The sequence below is a fragment of the Mycotypha africana genome, assembly GCF_025528875.1.
Source record: "Mycotypha africana strain NRRL 2978 chromosome Unknown BDF20scaffold_9, whole genome shotgun sequence".
NCBI lineage: Eukaryota > Fungi > Mucoromycota > Mucoromycetes > Mucorales > Mycotyphaceae > Mycotypha > Mycotypha africana.
The window spans coordinates 1,352,123-1,368,918 of record NW_026515733.1 but is presented as its reverse complement, the minus strand read 5'-3'; the positions used below and the strand labels follow the sequence as shown (position 1 = coordinate 1,368,918).

The 16,796-nt window shown below is 37.7% G+C and overlaps 6 protein-coding genes across 6 annotated transcripts; 5 read left to right on the top strand and 1 right to left on the bottom strand.

Moving 5' to 3' along the window:
- Nucleotides 1–2,156: 2,156 nt before the first annotated feature.
- BDF20DRAFT_838229 (uncharacterized protein) lies at nt 2,157–3,385 on the top strand (the record flags this gene model as incomplete). The annotated part of the gene is made up of 4 exons (XM_053079134.1): nt 2,157–2,201; nt 2,381–2,470; nt 2,690–2,764; nt 3,131–3,385. 4 exons carry the CDS (start codon nt 2,157–2,159, stop codon nt 3,383–3,385), a joined length of 465 nt encoding a protein of 154 aa, XP_052933725.1.
- A 368-nt stretch (nt 3,386–3,753) lies between these two features.
- Nucleotides 3,754–4,810, top strand: BDF20DRAFT_907468 (uncharacterized protein; the record flags this gene model as incomplete). Its single annotated transcript, XM_053083387.1, has 2 exons — nt 3,754–3,768; nt 3,884–4,810. The coding sequence occupies 2 exons, from the start codon at nt 3,754–3,756 to the stop codon at nt 4,808–4,810; spliced, it is 942 nt and encodes a 313-aa protein (XP_052933724.1).
- A 101-nt stretch (nt 4,811–4,911) lies between these two features.
- Nucleotides 4,912–6,472, bottom strand: BDF20DRAFT_711152 (pseudouridine synthase). The gene has a single exon (XM_053076095.1). It carries the CDS (start codon nt 6,335–6,337, stop codon nt 5,012–5,014), a length of 1,326 nt encoding a protein of 441 aa, XP_052933723.1. The 5' UTR covers nt 6,338–6,472; the 3' UTR covers nt 4,912–5,011.
- Nucleotides 6,473–7,052: 580 nt separating this feature from the next.
- BDF20DRAFT_711248 (nucleotide-diphospho-sugar transferase-domain-containing protein) lies at nt 7,053–8,443 on the top strand. The gene is made up of 2 exons (XM_053076096.1): nt 7,053–7,178; nt 7,288–8,443. Exons 1-2 carry the CDS (start codon nt 7,169–7,171, stop codon nt 8,322–8,324), a joined length of 1,047 nt encoding a protein of 348 aa, XP_052933722.1. The 5' UTR covers nt 7,053–7,168; the 3' UTR covers nt 8,325–8,443.
- A 13-nt stretch (nt 8,444–8,456) lies between these two features.
- On the top strand, nt 8,457–12,210 carry BDF20DRAFT_887459 (uncharacterized protein). The gene is made up of 5 exons (XM_053082036.1): nt 8,457–9,079; nt 9,151–9,230; nt 9,298–9,339; nt 9,425–9,505; nt 9,584–12,210. Exons 1-5 carry the CDS (start codon nt 8,515–8,517, stop codon nt 12,149–12,151), a joined length of 3,336 nt encoding a protein of 1,111 aa, XP_052933721.1. The 5' UTR covers nt 8,457–8,514; the 3' UTR covers nt 12,152–12,210.
- A 2,245-nt stretch (nt 12,211–14,455) lies between these two features.
- Nucleotides 14,456–16,399, top strand: BDF20DRAFT_907464 (uncharacterized protein; the record flags this gene model as incomplete). Its single annotated transcript, XM_053083386.1, has 1 exon — nt 14,456–16,399. One exon carries the CDS (start codon nt 14,456–14,458, stop codon nt 16,397–16,399), a length of 1,944 nt encoding a protein of 647 aa, XP_052933720.1.
- Nucleotides 16,400–16,796: the final 397 nt, after the last annotated feature.

The following is a 16,796-nucleotide window of genomic DNA, read 5'->3' as shown; positions in this document are numbered from 1 at the left end:
TATCTACTCTTTAATTGTCGTGAATACTTTTTCGTGGTACATGAACAATTTTTTGCTGCCAATCCTTTATCAATTGTAAATGTACACATGTTTATAAGTAGGAAAGTATCGAGTAGCTTCAAGCTGAACAGTAGAATGTGAAGATAGTTCTCGCCGTCTTCTTCCCGAGCAAATATATTTCTCATGGCAAAGATATTGTTGAGCTACTTTAATTTACCGTTGAGAGTTTGGAGAACTGCTGCGATGCGTCTACTAACAGTATGATTGCCATAATTCCAGCATAATTCTTTTGAGACCGTCTGTGAACAAACTAAGAGATTCGTATGACTGTCTGTGTAGGAGCTTTATTCTTCTTCCTCTTTACTCCTTTTCGTTATTGATTATTATAACATCATTACCCTTCCTTTGCTGAGGCTCGGTAACCGTAGAAATAAAGTGGGGTAAAAGGACCTTGTACTGATGCACGTACACAACTTGATGATGATATTTCACAAAGTTAAGGGTTTCCGTCGTTATATGTGGGTTATTTTGTAAGTTTTTTTTCAAATTCTTTTTGTTTCGATCATCCTCATTAGCACAACACCCGAAAGGATTTAGACGAATCAAATATACTTAGAAACATACACACCAACATGACCAAGGACAACAATAATGGTTGAAGTACGCTTTGATTTCTTCAGCTGTACTCAGATCTCAAGGCAAATTGACCTTGGCCATTTTAACTCTGCTTTGCCTTTTTTTTTTTTTTTTTTTTCTTTTGAAGATTATTTAAATAAACCAAGCGCGCCTAATCGTAGAAAAGTACAATAAATTTATGGAAGCTCAAATACAAATCTGTATGTGTTGCAGGGTAATAGCCAGCTTGCTTGCATATCTAATTTAGGTTTTGCATTCAATTACAGAAAAATGTGCCTTTTTCTTATGTTCTATTTTGATAAACCCACTACTTTATTGTTTGATTCGTTGGAAGAGTCAATTTATACGATGAAACTGCTGCTTACTGACGAGCAGTTATTAAGTGTGAGTGAACCTCGGATTAAAGAAAAGCTCTTTGAGTTGATTATGAGTCATGCATCTACGCGATAACTTGATTGATTGATCATAATTTTACATTCACTAAAGACACAGCATCATAGTTACTTCGATTAAAGTTGTTCTCAATTAATATTCCAGATTCGTCTGCTTTCGAGAACAACGCTACCTTATATTTCAAAGAGTATTCTAAAAATAACCGCAAAAGAAGCAAGAAGTAATGATCATATACCGACTTTATTTTAGATCGATTTTCGACAATGAAAACTTAGCGATGAAACACTATAATGTAGCGCTTCCTTTGTTCGTTAAACAACTTGGACACAATAGATAAATACTGCCATTCTGGGTTTTGAACTTCTTTGCAGTTATAACAGGTTGCAAGAGTTTCACAAGCGAGGGCTACTTGCCCGTGACACCTAATTGATCTGTTGTTACCGTTGATTTGAACTTGCAGGGTTGGGCATTTGCCTCTTTCAATAGACTTGAATTCATGATAAGCGACAAGTTCTATATCCAAGAGCTCTGCTCATGTATGTTGCTTATAGTAATTTGCAAAATGCATTACGATGTACTGTCTAACAATAAACTGGTATGATCATGACTACCCGAAGAAAACTCCATTTCTTGATTATTTTTGCTATAAGCTATTTCATTATATCTGTCTGAAATTTTAATTTGATTGTTGTAAATTTTTCAAGTTGTCAATCGAGGAATGAAAATAACACTCATACATATACCTTTACGTCTAAATCGGGGTTTAGACACCATGCAGTTATTAGTGAAGCTTGGCTTTTAGATCTGGTTCGAAATAGATGGTACTTGTTATGTTAACGTTCAAATAAGCCGCCATTTACTTTTGGTACGACGTTGCTATCCCTAATGTAGTCTTTCAAATTACTGATAAATATCTGTCAGATGGTAAATGATAATTCTTATACCACACAATTAGGCGGAAAACAGCCCATATATATACAAATGTGTTATTTGAGCTTTCATAGGAAGTGCATCATTGCGGTTGCTTTGCTTCGGCTCCAGAAGTCTTTTTCCTGACATCTCTTTTTCGGGTATAACGTTGGCAGTTCCTTCTTCTTCTGTACGAAATAGCATGAACATAAAAGGCAATGATGGTGAAAATCCAATATCCTGAATATAGTATCCAAAGAGGAGTAAGTGTACTGCTCAGTTTCTACCACAGCCGCGCTCTTTGCTTTTATCCCATTACGTATCTTATGTTTTATAAAATTCCTATTGCGTTATGCTTCTTCTTGACCAGTGGCAAGTTTTCTGCTTCCGAAATTCATTTTAGTTCTTGAAATGCACAACGTATAGCATATGTGCAAAATAGACAACAGAAGACAGCGCACCTAAACAATATCATTTTGCTCTTCATTGCGATAATTGTAAGCCGAGAACTGATAGTCATTTGGTTTGTAAAGTAAGCAATTCAAAAAAGAACTTGGGGAGTGTGTGGCTACTAACTTTATAGCCCTCTAAATACAACAGCATTATTCTTTCATCAAGACCAAATATTGCCACGTATGAAAAGCTGTGGAAACAAACGTTGATAGCTTAGAAAAAAGAGACTTTTACAACTCCTTTATTCAAACTTGATAATCTCTGAATTAGTTCTAACGGCTTATTTAAATGGTAAAAGGATTCCCAATCAGTTGTTGGCCTGTCCCATGATACACAAAAATTTGTCTCTTATATAAATTTTAAGACTGTTGACGTAAAAGGAAAAATTGTTTCAATTATTTAACCGGATGAATCGGAGTCCTCCGAAGCATATGGCGTCGACCTTATGGTGTCTTGATTTGAAAGTTATTTTTTTATAGTTCGCGGCAATTGTTCTAATTCCGCCAGGCACCATTCTTTGTTCTTTTCAGCAATAAGAAAATTATATATTTGTTCTTTTGATGGATGATGTTGAAGCAATGCATATGTATTTAAAACAGGGCAAGCAACGACTACTCGATATATTCAGCTGAGTTTTCTCAGCTCCATTAGAGTGAAAGAAAAGCGCTTAAGCTTGAATGTATATTTATTAGATTTGAAACCTACCACATGACAACTAACTTACGCTTCGTCAAAAAAGCGAGCTGAAGTCTGGGAATTCTTGTACAATACACGATCAATAATAGCTTTGCTACTGACGCGTCATGTGCATCCTACACGCTCTAGACTTGGTAGAAAAGTACAACATAGCAATTTCAAGAATGTCAACTTGGGACGTGTATTGCAATTCGTTGTGGAACATGGTCCGTTCACAACGGTTACGGGAACAAAACAACTGAAAGATAGCTCTTTACAGTCTTTTTGCGGGGTTCTTAATACGTGTCGTCTAAAATAGACTTCATCTGACAAAATAAAAAAAAAGGCACTTGAACAGGACATAAATAATTCAGAAAACTATTGGTTTTTCTAATAATTGACGGTACTTCAAATAATGGTGAAAGTAACTTATTAGTGAATCTAAATCATTTTTTGTATAAGCTGTGTACTCTATCCACTTCTTCCTTTCTCTTCTTCATCTTTGTTATTGTTATATCGCAGTCATTTTAGTTCCTTTTCTTTTAAATGCTATAAAATCAGCTATGGTTCGAGTTCTAAAAAGGCACAATAAATTGCAGAGGTATTTTTAGTACAGCAACAATTCCAGCTTCAAATGGCAACGATTGAGGATACTCGATTAATTATTTGTACTTTCTAGCGAAAATAATGAAGAGACAACAAGTTATGAATACTTGAACCAATTCGATGCTCATAAATCATCAGAACCAGGAGTAGGTTATCTTGTCTGATATTCTAATTGAGAAAGTCACTAACCTTCTATCCAATATTGAATCAGGACAGCGAAAATGGCCAAAGAACCAGCCAACTTGATGCTGACTTATCCACCTCCATATTACAGCAAAAATTGGATATAACTCTCAGCAAACTCGATTTTTTAACGCAACAACTTAGTTATGTCGTTAACGAAGTGGTTGATATTAAAGCCGAAGTCAGATATTTGAAGAGTATAAATAGTGAAAGAAGAGAATTCGTAAATAGCATAAACGGCACAGATCAAGAAAACGTATTGCAAGACAGCCCATTGCAGTCACCTGAGTCACAGGACAGCTTCAGTCATCACTCGTTAAGTATCCCTCGACATCTTATAGCTGTTCCAAAAGGCCCATTCCGGAAATATGGCCCAACAGATCGAGTCGTTCCACGTCCGACAACCAAAGACCTTGTCAAAACGATTGGCGGCAAGGCACATAGCTTACAATTTACATCCAGTTTATATGTTGATCTAATAACAAGAGAATTAGGGCCAGCTTCAGAGACAGGCTTGGATTATAGGGCTATGGTGAAAGAAGCAGTACTAATCACAAAAGCCGTCTTATCACGCCTGAAGGAAGTGAATAATATTGACCCTAATCTACGTTGGAGTCGGGTTGATCCCACCATCAAACTTGAAGCCTATAGAAAGCTTGAAGCTGCCACCGAACATCTACTCCCTTTAAAGATATGTTCTGAATTCTGGGGTGCTCATGTGTTAATCAGTAACTTTTGGTTAGGTAGACGAAAGAGAAGCTCGGAAGAGAACAACAGCACGAATGGCAACACAGAGAGCAACCCCAATCTTACCAAGAAAGCTAAACTTGAAACGAATAGCGAAGATAATAAACAAGCCCTTGAAATAACCGCTTCAAGCTCAAATACCCCTCAACAAGAACAACAGAAAGTTACACCAAAAGCTTTCAGCATTCCCTTCTTAACACACCAGTAATGCTCAAATTTTAGCTCTAGCAGTTGTCGATATCCCTACTCTTTTCTCCTTTTATTTAATCTGTCAACATTAACAAGGCGCTATATATATATTAACCTACAAACTCGACATATCTCTTATGACTACATTTCGTTAATTTATGTATGTTATGAAAAAGGACAGCCTCACGTATAGCTGGTATCCCCTTGCCTTTTTGTCTATTTACGTTTGATTTGTTTTCTGTTTCTTCAAATTGTACTTTTGTTTTTTTACCTCATCAGAATCTGCTAGTTTTCGTTCCGCGATTTTCACATAATGATTTGTTCTAATGGCGTGTCCTCCCCCTAGTAAAACAGTTGCTTGCTGGGTCTGTGCCTTTTTCACAAAGTCCTCCGCAGATGTGAAATGAGCGTTCGGAATTGGATATTGCTCAACTTCTTCGATGCAGGTACTGTACAATATATTTTTGATGGCATGAGAAGAACGATGTTCTTGAAGATGATAGTATGTACTGACCGGTGTAGGCATTTTGATGCTTCTAGATGTAACCATCGTATCATTTGCGTACTTCCAACTAATATTGTCGAACTCGCAATCATACAACATCAAGGGTAAGCTATCTGCCAATGGATAGTCAGGCTTGGCAGGATATTTTTGCAAATCTAGTAAATCTCGGGCAATTTCTGGAGATTCCAGTCGTTGTCCCACCAAGAACATAATGGACATGATATTCCTTACTTGGTTCCATAAGAAGGCTGATCCTTTCAATTGAACTTCATAAAAGTCATCTTGACTGTGGTCGTGTACCTTGTTGATATCCAATGAGAAAACTTTCCGCTCATAATTGGCTATGTTTTTAGACGGATCTATTCGACAAAAATTTCTAAAGTCGTGTGTGCCGACTAAATAACTTCCCGCTTTTCTCATTAGATCCAAATCCAGATCCTCTTTCTGGAAGAAGTACTTGTAGGTGCGTGATTTACAATCAAATCTGGCGTTGAAGTTCGGGTGAACTTGTGCCCAAGCCAATATTCGAATATCGTGAGGTAGTATTCTATTCAGCATCTCTATGTAAGAGGGTGGAAGGCTGTTGTCAACCACGTCCTTCTTTTTTTTGCTACTTCTAACGTTCAGCGCTATCACCTGACCCAGTCCGCTTACACCTTTATCAGTTCTTCCACAACGCGTATAAGCACATTCTTGAGGATCTGATATAAGTCTACAGTGTTCCATGGCTTTAAAGATTTGACCTTCCACAGTAGGTGTGGCTATCTCATCACCTTGATAAGCGAAACCGGAATAATTCCACCCCAGGTAGGCGACTTTTAAAGCGATGCGTTGCTGTTGATATTGGCTTATGTCAAATGGTCTTCCTTCGTGAGTTCGGAAGTTGAGAGCTGGATTCCTGTTTGCTTTGTTTAACTGTTTCTTTAATGTCCTTATCTTGTTGATCAGTTGTGCTTTCGTCCACTGTCCATACTGTGCTGATGGAAGTGATTCAATCACATTGGGTTTTATGCGAAACAGATTGCGTAGCATTAGACTCATCTAACAGATCTTAATTTTAGCGCCAAGAAATTTTGCAGAGTACAGCTTATGCAGAATGACGGATGAAGGGGGAAAAATAGACAGCGGGGAAATGATTAATCATCCTTTGTCAATCTCCATGCCGGAATCGTTGGAAACCCAGGTGATACGATCTGAAAGTGTCAGACAAGTTTAATGCAAGGGGATGTGACATAGATTTAGAAGAGTTGAAATGCATCAGGTATATTTGACAGCTCTGCTAATCAACGCTTCATTAGAGTTAAATTGTACTACAAAGCAAATGTTTTGCAAAATGACTTGGAAAACTTTGAGTATTTGAGCAACCGTGGAACACTGGCTCTTAATAAAGAGACAAGAACAACAATACAAAAAAGGAGCGATGACACAATGGCCATGCTGCTTGACAAAAATAACCAAAAAAAAAAAAAAAGATTGAGACATGTATTACGTTTTGGGAAAAGCGAAACTTTCAAAAAAAGGGTCCAACGAATGGTCATAACTGCACGTGAATTGTATTTGTTCATCTAGACATGTACAATCCTTCACTGTCTTTTCATATATCAATTTAAATCTCAAGACTTTTCATTCTTTTTGTTCGTCAGTACTAGGAAACAGACACTTTTGCCAATAGGAAGCTGTACGTAGTCTATGAATATGGCAACTCTTCTTTCAAAATACAGCTCGTTTCTTTGATAACTGAGTCTGTTTTAGAATTTTGTCTCTCTTTCTAGTTTTCCCTCACAAAAGAAATATGACAAAGCCGTTAATAATTGTAGATCATAGCCTTGGCGGTTCATGAAAATCAGCTGAAACATCCCGTCGACTTTTTGGATGATGTGTGGTAATCGCTATTTTCCATCTACCTTCTTCTTCTGCTTCCGCAAATCGTTGTACCAACCTGCTTTTATTTATACATTTTACCTACTTATATATTTAATATCTAATGATAGACTATAAGCTGAAACGATTTCTACTGTATGTCGTTGCATTACTATGCTCTATTATATTGTTTTTAAAAATGCTAAACCCAACACAGAACAGTCTACAACCTGCATCAGAGTTTGTATTCATAAATAGAGGGCCACCGCAAAATGCACTATTAGCACGTCAATTTACATTCGACCCAACCTGGCAGCCATTATTATACGATCCACCGCCAGAGGAAACACTTATGGCAATTAAAAGAAATATTATTGTAGAAGAAGAGATACCCAAACCTGGAAAGGAACCACAGACATACAATATTCTTTTAACTGCCGTTGTAAACAGCGGTATGATTGATTATACACTTAATTGGATTGAGTCATTAAGGCGGACGCAACAGGATGATAAGTTTTTAGTATTTGCTATTGATCAAGGTGTCGTTGATGCATTGACCGAGCACGGATATGGCGCCCAAGTTACATTAATACCAGATAGTTGGTTTCACGTACCACTTATTTCTGAATTTGCTCGTTGGAAAAGCGACCAATACAGACCTATCACGCATGCAAAAACACTTGTAGTTGAAAGATTATTATACCTCGATGTGACAGTCTGGTTTTCAGACGTAGATATTGTTCTCCTTAGCCCTAATATACGCCCACTTATGCTATCACTCATGGCGCAGAGACCTTATACCGATATGATCTTCACTCAAGAAGTAGATCATCGAACTGTCAACTCAGGCTTCTACATGATGAAACCAACCATGTTGACAAAGCAATTTTTGCATCAGATCGTAATCGAACAAGATAAGACTGAAAAGTTTACACAGCAAAAACTTATGAATGAAGTGCTGAAAGTTATGTTTCCTCGAGACATCGTGGCAAGCCCTTACCGATTATTGGATTTACTACTCTTCCCCAATGGCAACTTTTACTTTCGTATGAATCTGCCGCAGAGATTGGGAATTCAACCTCTAATGGTGCACGCTAACTATCTCATAGGTGACAGTAAAAAAAATTCACTCAAAGAAGCTGGTCTATGGTATATAGACTCGCCATAATAATCACTATAATATGGTACATTTGTTTATTATTATTATTATTCAGGTTCCTTAAAAGGAAACCTTACAATAAAATTATTTAAAGGCAAGAAGGCAAACGAAATTCTGATCGTTTCTTTTGCTTAATTATTCACTCTTTCATCTCTCTAACTCTCTTTGCTTGTTTATTGATCTATACGAACAAGTTTTTATGTACACAGACTCAGGTGAAAACTCGTCATCGTCAAGACCTCGTAGTAGTAGTAGTAGCCTTGGAATCAAGGAGAATGATCTGCGAAGTAGACCTGTTTCGCCCAATCATGTGCAGGATTTCAGGTTTAATTCAAGACGCTCAGCAAGCTCTGCACTAAACGTAACTGACATGGATAGTACAGGAGTATCAGCCAGTAAGCTGAGCCGTAAAGGACTTCCATCACCAACCAATGCTGGACCCTCCGTTGCAGCTCTTCAACAACGCCATCAGTGGTTAATGCAACAGCAGCAAGAAACCGGTAATACAACATCCCAAAACATCTACAATATGTCTCCACGAAACAGAGCTGTATCTCCTGTACCAAATAACATGAAGCTGAGTGAATATACTGACAATGACAGGATGAAGCCTAACATGTCAGACGCAGTAAAGAATGGTCAAGCAAGCGATGTAGACGTGGTGTATGAGGATACAATCGAAGATTATGAAAATGAAAACGTTGAGGAAGAACGGATGGTCATCCTTCGAGATACAAGAGCAAGGTCACCCAGCATACATAAAGGTAAAGAGGAACACTCATTGATATGTAAAACTAGCCTATGGAACTTAATGATTTGCTCTTAACAATTTCAGGTGCTGGCGGATCCGTGATGTCCGCTCAGTCGTCATCCAGTTTTCATTCAATTCCTCAAGTGATTAATCCTGAATTCAAGGTAAGCTATGGATAAATGCGCTCTATTAAAAAACCCGCCGCTAACCTTTTGACCATGTTTAACGTAGATTGTTAAAGAGGGCTGGTTGTACAAGAAGAATAGTCTAACGGTAAATCATGCATTTTCCTATTTCTTTTTTTTTCGATGTGTTTTTTTGTAATTCCTTATTCGGGTTACCAAATTACCATATATAGCAATGGAAACCTGTTTATGCTGTTGCTAAACATGGAAATGCTGTTAAGCCTGGTGGGTTATACTTATACAAAGATGACAAAGTAAGTGCTTCTCATGGAAAAACGAAAGATTGCATTATACGGAACTACCTCTAATGACCGCTTTTAACTTTTGATCAGTGCTCAAGCCATATACAAACCTATGACATGAGTGAAGTTTTGGAAGTCTCGCCGAAGGCTCAAGAATATAGACCAGGCATTAAATGGGAGATTCGCATGCTTGCTAAAAAGGATAATGTAGTTTTAGCCACAGACGACATGCTGACACGAAAAGACTGGATCGATTCGCTAACATCTATCATGGGGAAAGTTACCATTGCCACTCAAAACGCGCTCACTAATCGTATTCACTCTTCTGAACAAATGAACCGTGATCTCCAAAATGTTGCTGAGGTGTTGGAGCTTGAGAACTCAAGTTTAAAGGAACAGTTAACAAGTTTGATGGGAAGTATAAGTAAAAAAGACCGACTTTACCAACAAGAACTACACAACAGAGAGAATGAATTGAAAGAGGCTATGGCGAGAAAAGAAAGTGCTTTTCAAAATGAGCTTCAAAAACGGGAAGAAGAACTGTCAGTAGAGATGGATCGTCAAAGACAAGCCTTAGAGACAAAGTGCGAGATATTCGAACGTGAAGCAATGCAATGGCGTGATAAATTTATGGCTTTAGAGAAAAAACGTGATATTACAAATTCAGATTTTGATGGTACCCAGCAAGCAAAGATTGAAGCATTGGAAAACGAAGTGCGCAGATGGGAAAATAGAGCAGATGAATTAGATTTACAGCTGAAACAAAGAATGCATAGCAACCAATCGAGACACACCGGTTCCGGAATAAGAGATATTGACAATTATGGAAGCAGTAGTGCAGTGAAGGATATGATTTATGATATTAATGCAAGCTTGCAAGATTTACATCGTCAAATCGGAAACTCTTCGAATGCGTCCCTTTCAGATATAAACATAAATGTTTCAAAACTCTGTAAAACGTTAGAAGATGCGAAAGATGGATGGTCTGAATTACAAGGCGACATAATAAAATTTCTGGAAAACGAAAAAGAAGATGCGGATCTGAAGGATGCTAAACAAAAGCATCTGTTTGATTTGCTGCGTAACGATGTCGTTCACTTACGCGAGGAGATTATCGGTGCAAATATAAATGAAGATGAGAATAATAGTCAAGTGGACCATATCAAGCAAGTTCGAAAAGCTCCATCTCTATCTGAGAAATTTGACATACTGATACAAATGGTTGAAAATATGCAGCTTAGTCAATCAAGATCAGCTGCATCCTTTACAGGTAGTCATTCAGCATCAAGTATATCCAGTGACGATATGCCTAGTACTCCACCTCTATCTTTTGCAGATAAGGGGGCTGATTTGTACAAAATAGTTTCCTCTCACCATCAAGAGTTGAAAGAATGGATTGAAGAGTCAAGAAAGATGCATAGCTTCACGCTCAATTCAATAGAGAAAAACTTACAAAACCACAAACTCCCTTCGGTACCCTCAGATATCAGCCAACTACATGAAAAGATAACAAAGACAATAGAAGAAGCAGTTGCTGAAATCGCTAAATCTCAAGAACAATCGCAAGATGAACAAGCTAAGAATATTAAGGTGATTGGGAATTATCTCCAACTTATTTCAAATGATATTCAAGAAAGCTCGATTCCCGACTTGTCCGCTTTATCGCAACAGTTGGAAGATGTTGTCGAGCGTCTAAATAATACAGAGGAACGCCTATCATTGTTAAATGGTCCTGGTAAATGGAATTCGAGCCGATCCGATGCTGAAGATGATATGACAATGCTCAACAATATGCCAGCGTCTACCAATAACGCTGCATTGACTGATGATGATAAATTATCACAACTTTACAATTTTGTGCAAAATACAGAGCGTTTTATCGAGCGGTCTTTCCGTATCTTGGGCCGTTATGGCGATAACCCTAATGCTATGGAGGAAACCATTCGAAGAGCCGTCAAGAGTGCATCAAAAGCTCAGTTAGAAAAGATTCTTGCTATACAAGAGCAAAACCTAGAAGAACGTGAACAAATTGAAAAGAAGATGCAGCGATACGAAGAAAATGCTAGAAGCTATTTCGAAAAGTCAATGAGTAAAATGCACAGTGATCTTCATGAATATACAGGTGTAATGTATGAAATGCTCGAAAGCCTGGTTTTAAAAGCCTTAGGTGCATCATCTCCTGCCTCATTGATAGCGAACGGTGAAAATGACAAAGACGGAATTTCAGAAGCACAGAAAAAACCAATAGATAATGTCGTTGAACTCTACGCTAAGCTATCTGGTCTAAATCAGATACTCAAGATGGAAATTGCTAAACTAGAGAAGCAAAAGGAACAACTAGAAACTGAGGTCAAAACATTAACACAAACCAACAAGGATATACAAAACGAAATTGAACACAGGAAATTGGATCTTAAGACAGTTGAAACAGAATATGAACGTTTGCAACACGACATTCGTAGACTAAGGAAAGAGAGTGCGAACGGTGTTGCTAAGGAGCTCGAACCCCTCATATTGCAAATTGAAAAGCTTAAAAGAATGGCAACAACCTCCGATTCTCGACGCTCAAGAATTGAAATTATGGATGATCTAAGTTTTATAGACGCGGAAGAAGATTTGAACTCCCAGGTACAAATAGCTTTCATAATATATTATTAAACGAGCAGAGTGTTTCTAATGGACGGTAACATTTATAGTACTCAGCAAACCACCATCGTCCTACTTCTCCCACCTCAAGTCGTACTTCACGCGCAACCAATAGCACTAGTGATGTCCGACGTACTGAAGATGCTGGTTTCAGCAACAATGAGCACGAGAGCAACAATCGCAAGCTGCGGTTTCCAACGGTGACATCAAGAAACCGTAGAACTCACTATGACAACTCTGACAGCGAAATAGCACAACAATATAATGAGCAGTCTATCAAATCTCCACTGATAGGTAGTCGTGAGCAACCACGGTCTCGAAGCCCCTTAGCTAATTATTTGAGGAGGAATTAAGCTTCATTCCACAGATACCTTACTGTTAATACATAATCTAACAAGATACCACATAACTTTGCCGTGCTGTTGTCACCATGTCATAAATATTGTACATGTTCCGCTTATTTCAAAGGATGTTTCTCTTCTATTAATCTTCTAATTTTTGTAAGAAATCACTAACATGGTAATTGTTATTAGCATAAGAGCTGACACAAACTTCTTGAATCGGCACCATATTCAGTAATACAGTTGCTTAATGCACTTCCATAAGATACTATCTTGTTGAAATAAATGGTAGTCACAAGTTTTCACATCCATCACTATCTCTTATGCTTCCTATTGCTTGTGTTCAGTTAGTTCAACCCGCAAGTGGCGTTTTCTTTTGCTTGACATAATATACGGGTAAATATCAGATAAATCAGCCACTGATTCTTTGAATCGAATCCTTTATTACATTTAACCGAGATATTTTCTTTTTTCTTTTTCAGATGAACGTTCCTACTTTGGGAATCAGGCTCGGTAGTACAAACAACAGTTTGCATGTGTTCTATAACTATGAAGACTCCATACTTATACGGTTTACACCTGTTAATATGTGTTGTGCAGAAGATGTTCGATATCACAAAAATATAGTCAAACAGACAATGAAAGAATGTTGAATTTTTATGAGTTTTAAAGCGGTCTTTTTTTTTCCTGTTTCATTTAAATGTCAAATAGAAAAATTGAACGCGATCCATACATTCAGCTCAAAAACAGTCATATAGAAGTCCCTTATCACGCAGAAAACACTGATAAAAGCTTTTTTGTTTGCTGTTAGATCCTCAAATCCGATCATGCTCTTTCAGCGTAAACACATGTGAAGTCCATTACTATGTCAGGGTAATACTATCTTGTACAATCGGAGTGTCGCTGCCACAATTTTGCACCTTCTTCTAAAGCAATGCGTAATTTCTTACTTTAAAACGCCAAGGATTAATCTGGATAAGAGTTGAATTTCAAACAAAAAATGATTCGATTCGAAATCCTTGAATTATAATGCTTTGTGCTTATGAAAAACTTCTACAATCTACGAAGGGTAGTTGAATGTTCATGGAAAATAGGCAACATGCATATGTCGTTCCTAGAGAATTTGAAAGCGGAGATACAAAGGTCTTTTAAGGAGTAAAGTCTCATTTATGTGTCTTCCGTTGCTGAATGTTGTGTAGCAGTTTTCTTTTCTTTTCAAATAATTTTTTTTTCTATACTTTTAAAGGTCGCCTGCAAAACTTCTAAAGTCTGCCTCAAATATTATACAGTATACTATTTAAATACAAGCCTGAAAGTCAGGAAAACCTAATAATACTCTGTCTAAATTCACACATACTCAACTTCTTTTTATTGTTGATACGAATATCAACAATTTGAATTCTTCACTGTAAAAACAAAGTTACCAACAATTTATGGCCGATGCACCAAAAAGAACAATTTCAAACCATAACAACTTGGGAGCGGCCTGCTACAGATGTAGAGGCTTTAGGCAAATACTCATCTCTTTTTGATATTGTGTGTAGATTACACTACGTTCCTGTTAATAATCTCTTAATCTCTTTGTTATTTGTAAATCTTTTCATTTGCAATAAATAGACATGCTTGCGATAGGGCAAAACCAGCGTGTTCCAGATGCAAAAGGAGAGGAATTACCTGCCAATACCCTGAGGCAGCACCTACATTAAAAAAGCTACAAAAAGCAACAGAAACACTAAGTGATAGAATCAAGAAATTCGGCGAGCTTTTGAAAACAGGAGAGAATGGAGCGTTTCCCAACAATAACAACCATCGAAATCGAGGCATATCATTACAACGGCTTGCTCAACCTAGATCAACTGTTGCACCAGCCGATTTCAACTTAATAACACCAGTACTCATTACTGAGGACAATCAATCAACCTATTCCGATCATACAATGACTGACAGTGATGCAATGTCGACAACAAGCAGTATGATGAATACACCTCCAGTACCTTTGACAAGTTCATTTTCAGTTTATCCTTGCAGCAAATGCTACAAAGATCTACAGCAGTGCGATTTGACATTGCCAAAATGCAGCCGTTGTGCTGCAAATGGTTTCGAATGCGTTTACACAAAAACAGAACCCAAAGCAAATCATGTATCGCAAGTTTTAAATACTATGAATAAGGTTATGGATCAATGGCAGGACTCGCTAGATAGAATGGCCAAAGATTTCGCGCAAAAAACGAGAGACTTTGGCCAGCGTGTAGATCAATCATTCAAGAAAAAACCTTTACAACCATTCGATTGGAAAATCACATCAACAAATAAAGGCCTCTCTGTAGAGAGTAATGTGAATTCTTTTAATGATTTGTCCAAGTTAGTGGATCAGTTCAAAAGAACAATGCATATCTCACCGCCACGCGGTAGCGAACAATCTGAACTGGAAGAATTTGATGATGAACGTCATAGGATGGCGAAAGCAGCTGAGCTTGATGACACCAGCTCCATCCACACATCATCCGGCTTCTCATTTGGTGTTTGGAATTCCTGGTCCCACCCTAGTCAAGATCCACTTGACGATCACCCCATAGATATCACTCAAGAGTTAACAGATAGCTTAGTTGAATTATATTGCCGAACACCATGTTGCTCCTCCGTTCGTTTACCTATAATCGATACAACTGAATTTTTGACGCGCTATCATAGCCCGGACCCATCAAAGCGTCCTTCTACTGTACTCATTTACGCTGTTTGTGCCATGGCTGCACGAGTGGCCTTTCAGATACATGTCTGGAATAAGCGCCCAGCGCTTGAAACTCCACATTACAACATTGGTAAAGCACTTTCAGTAGCATACTGTTTGAAGGGACGTGAAGCTTTAGCAGAATGCTTCGATGAGCCGACAATTGATAATTGTCAAGCAACTTTTCTTTTGTCATACTGTAATCATCAAAATGGGTATTCAGGCGTTATCTATGTATATGAATGGATCTCATTCACTATGGCACAGGAGCTAGGTTTATACGATGAAGGCCGAGTTCTAAATACAAGAGAAAGTATCCTTGTTTGGTGCTTGTACTATTTCAACACTTGGCATCGAGTGCTACAAGGTGTGTCTACGACGTCAACGGAATCGAAGCAATTTCATCCTAGTTGTCCTCTGCCGCCGCCACAACCTAAACCTCACTTTGAATTCATGGACGTCGATTTAACAGAACCACCGCCTGAAATGATAGATTATTACGTATATACGGAATGGTACTGCTTAATCCAGCTACAGGTTTTGCGACACGACGTTATGACCCGACTTTTACAAGCACAGGCTCTAGGCAAACAAGACACAACCTTAGCGAGGGATTTATTAGCAATGCAAGATAGACTACAGCAATTTTATGATACATTGCCCATGGAGTGGAAGAACCCTGATTTGGAATCCATTGCTCTGGATCAAATGGCGCTGGGTACGACTTCTTGTTACTATGATGATCAGCAAAGTTATCACTTAGATATTCATGAATTTGCAAGATTTTGTATCCTCAGTGTCCATGTTTACTACAATATCAACAAAATTTTGTTATATCAAGCATTTTTCCCATCTGACCATATCCCAACTTCGCAATTCTCGCTTCAGTGTCTGTATACATGCGTTGATGCTGCTTATGCTATTACTCAAACCTTAGATATCATGGTCAAGCACGAAGATGAATGCAATATACCCTTACTTGGTTTCTTATTTGCTAATATGGTCTACGTTAAATTATTGAATTATAACAGTGACCAGTATAGCGAGTTTGCACAAAGGTGCTTGGAACAATCAGTCAATGTGTCAAAAATGTCCAAAGCGTATCTATATGACTTTGAAATGACCCGCAACCTCGTAGGTGTAATGGAAAAGGACTTTCTTAAGCATTGTAAAAGCTTTAATTTTAGTTGAAAAATTACCATTTAATAGACCCTCTTTTTGTTCCTCCATTATTACTACTACCATTATCCTGTATAATAAGTATATTTAATACTAATTAGCATTGCACTTTTCCTTGTTATTATCAACTAGTGACTTAATAATCTATACGAATTTCTAATAAATACTCAAACCCTCGAACTTAAATGTTACTTTAACGCTTAGACCTTAATATAATCGTATGGACAAAACTTCTTTGTGTAAATGTATATTTTCGGGTTGATTTGCGAACAATTTGCACTGACAATCACAGTGTGATCTTAGGATATTTTCTCCTTATTTTAAAAAAAAATATGGTTGTTTGATTTCGTTAGACGTTTGCAACTCGCTCGCGTGACTAACAAAATTTCTTAAGCTGCCAGATTCCTTC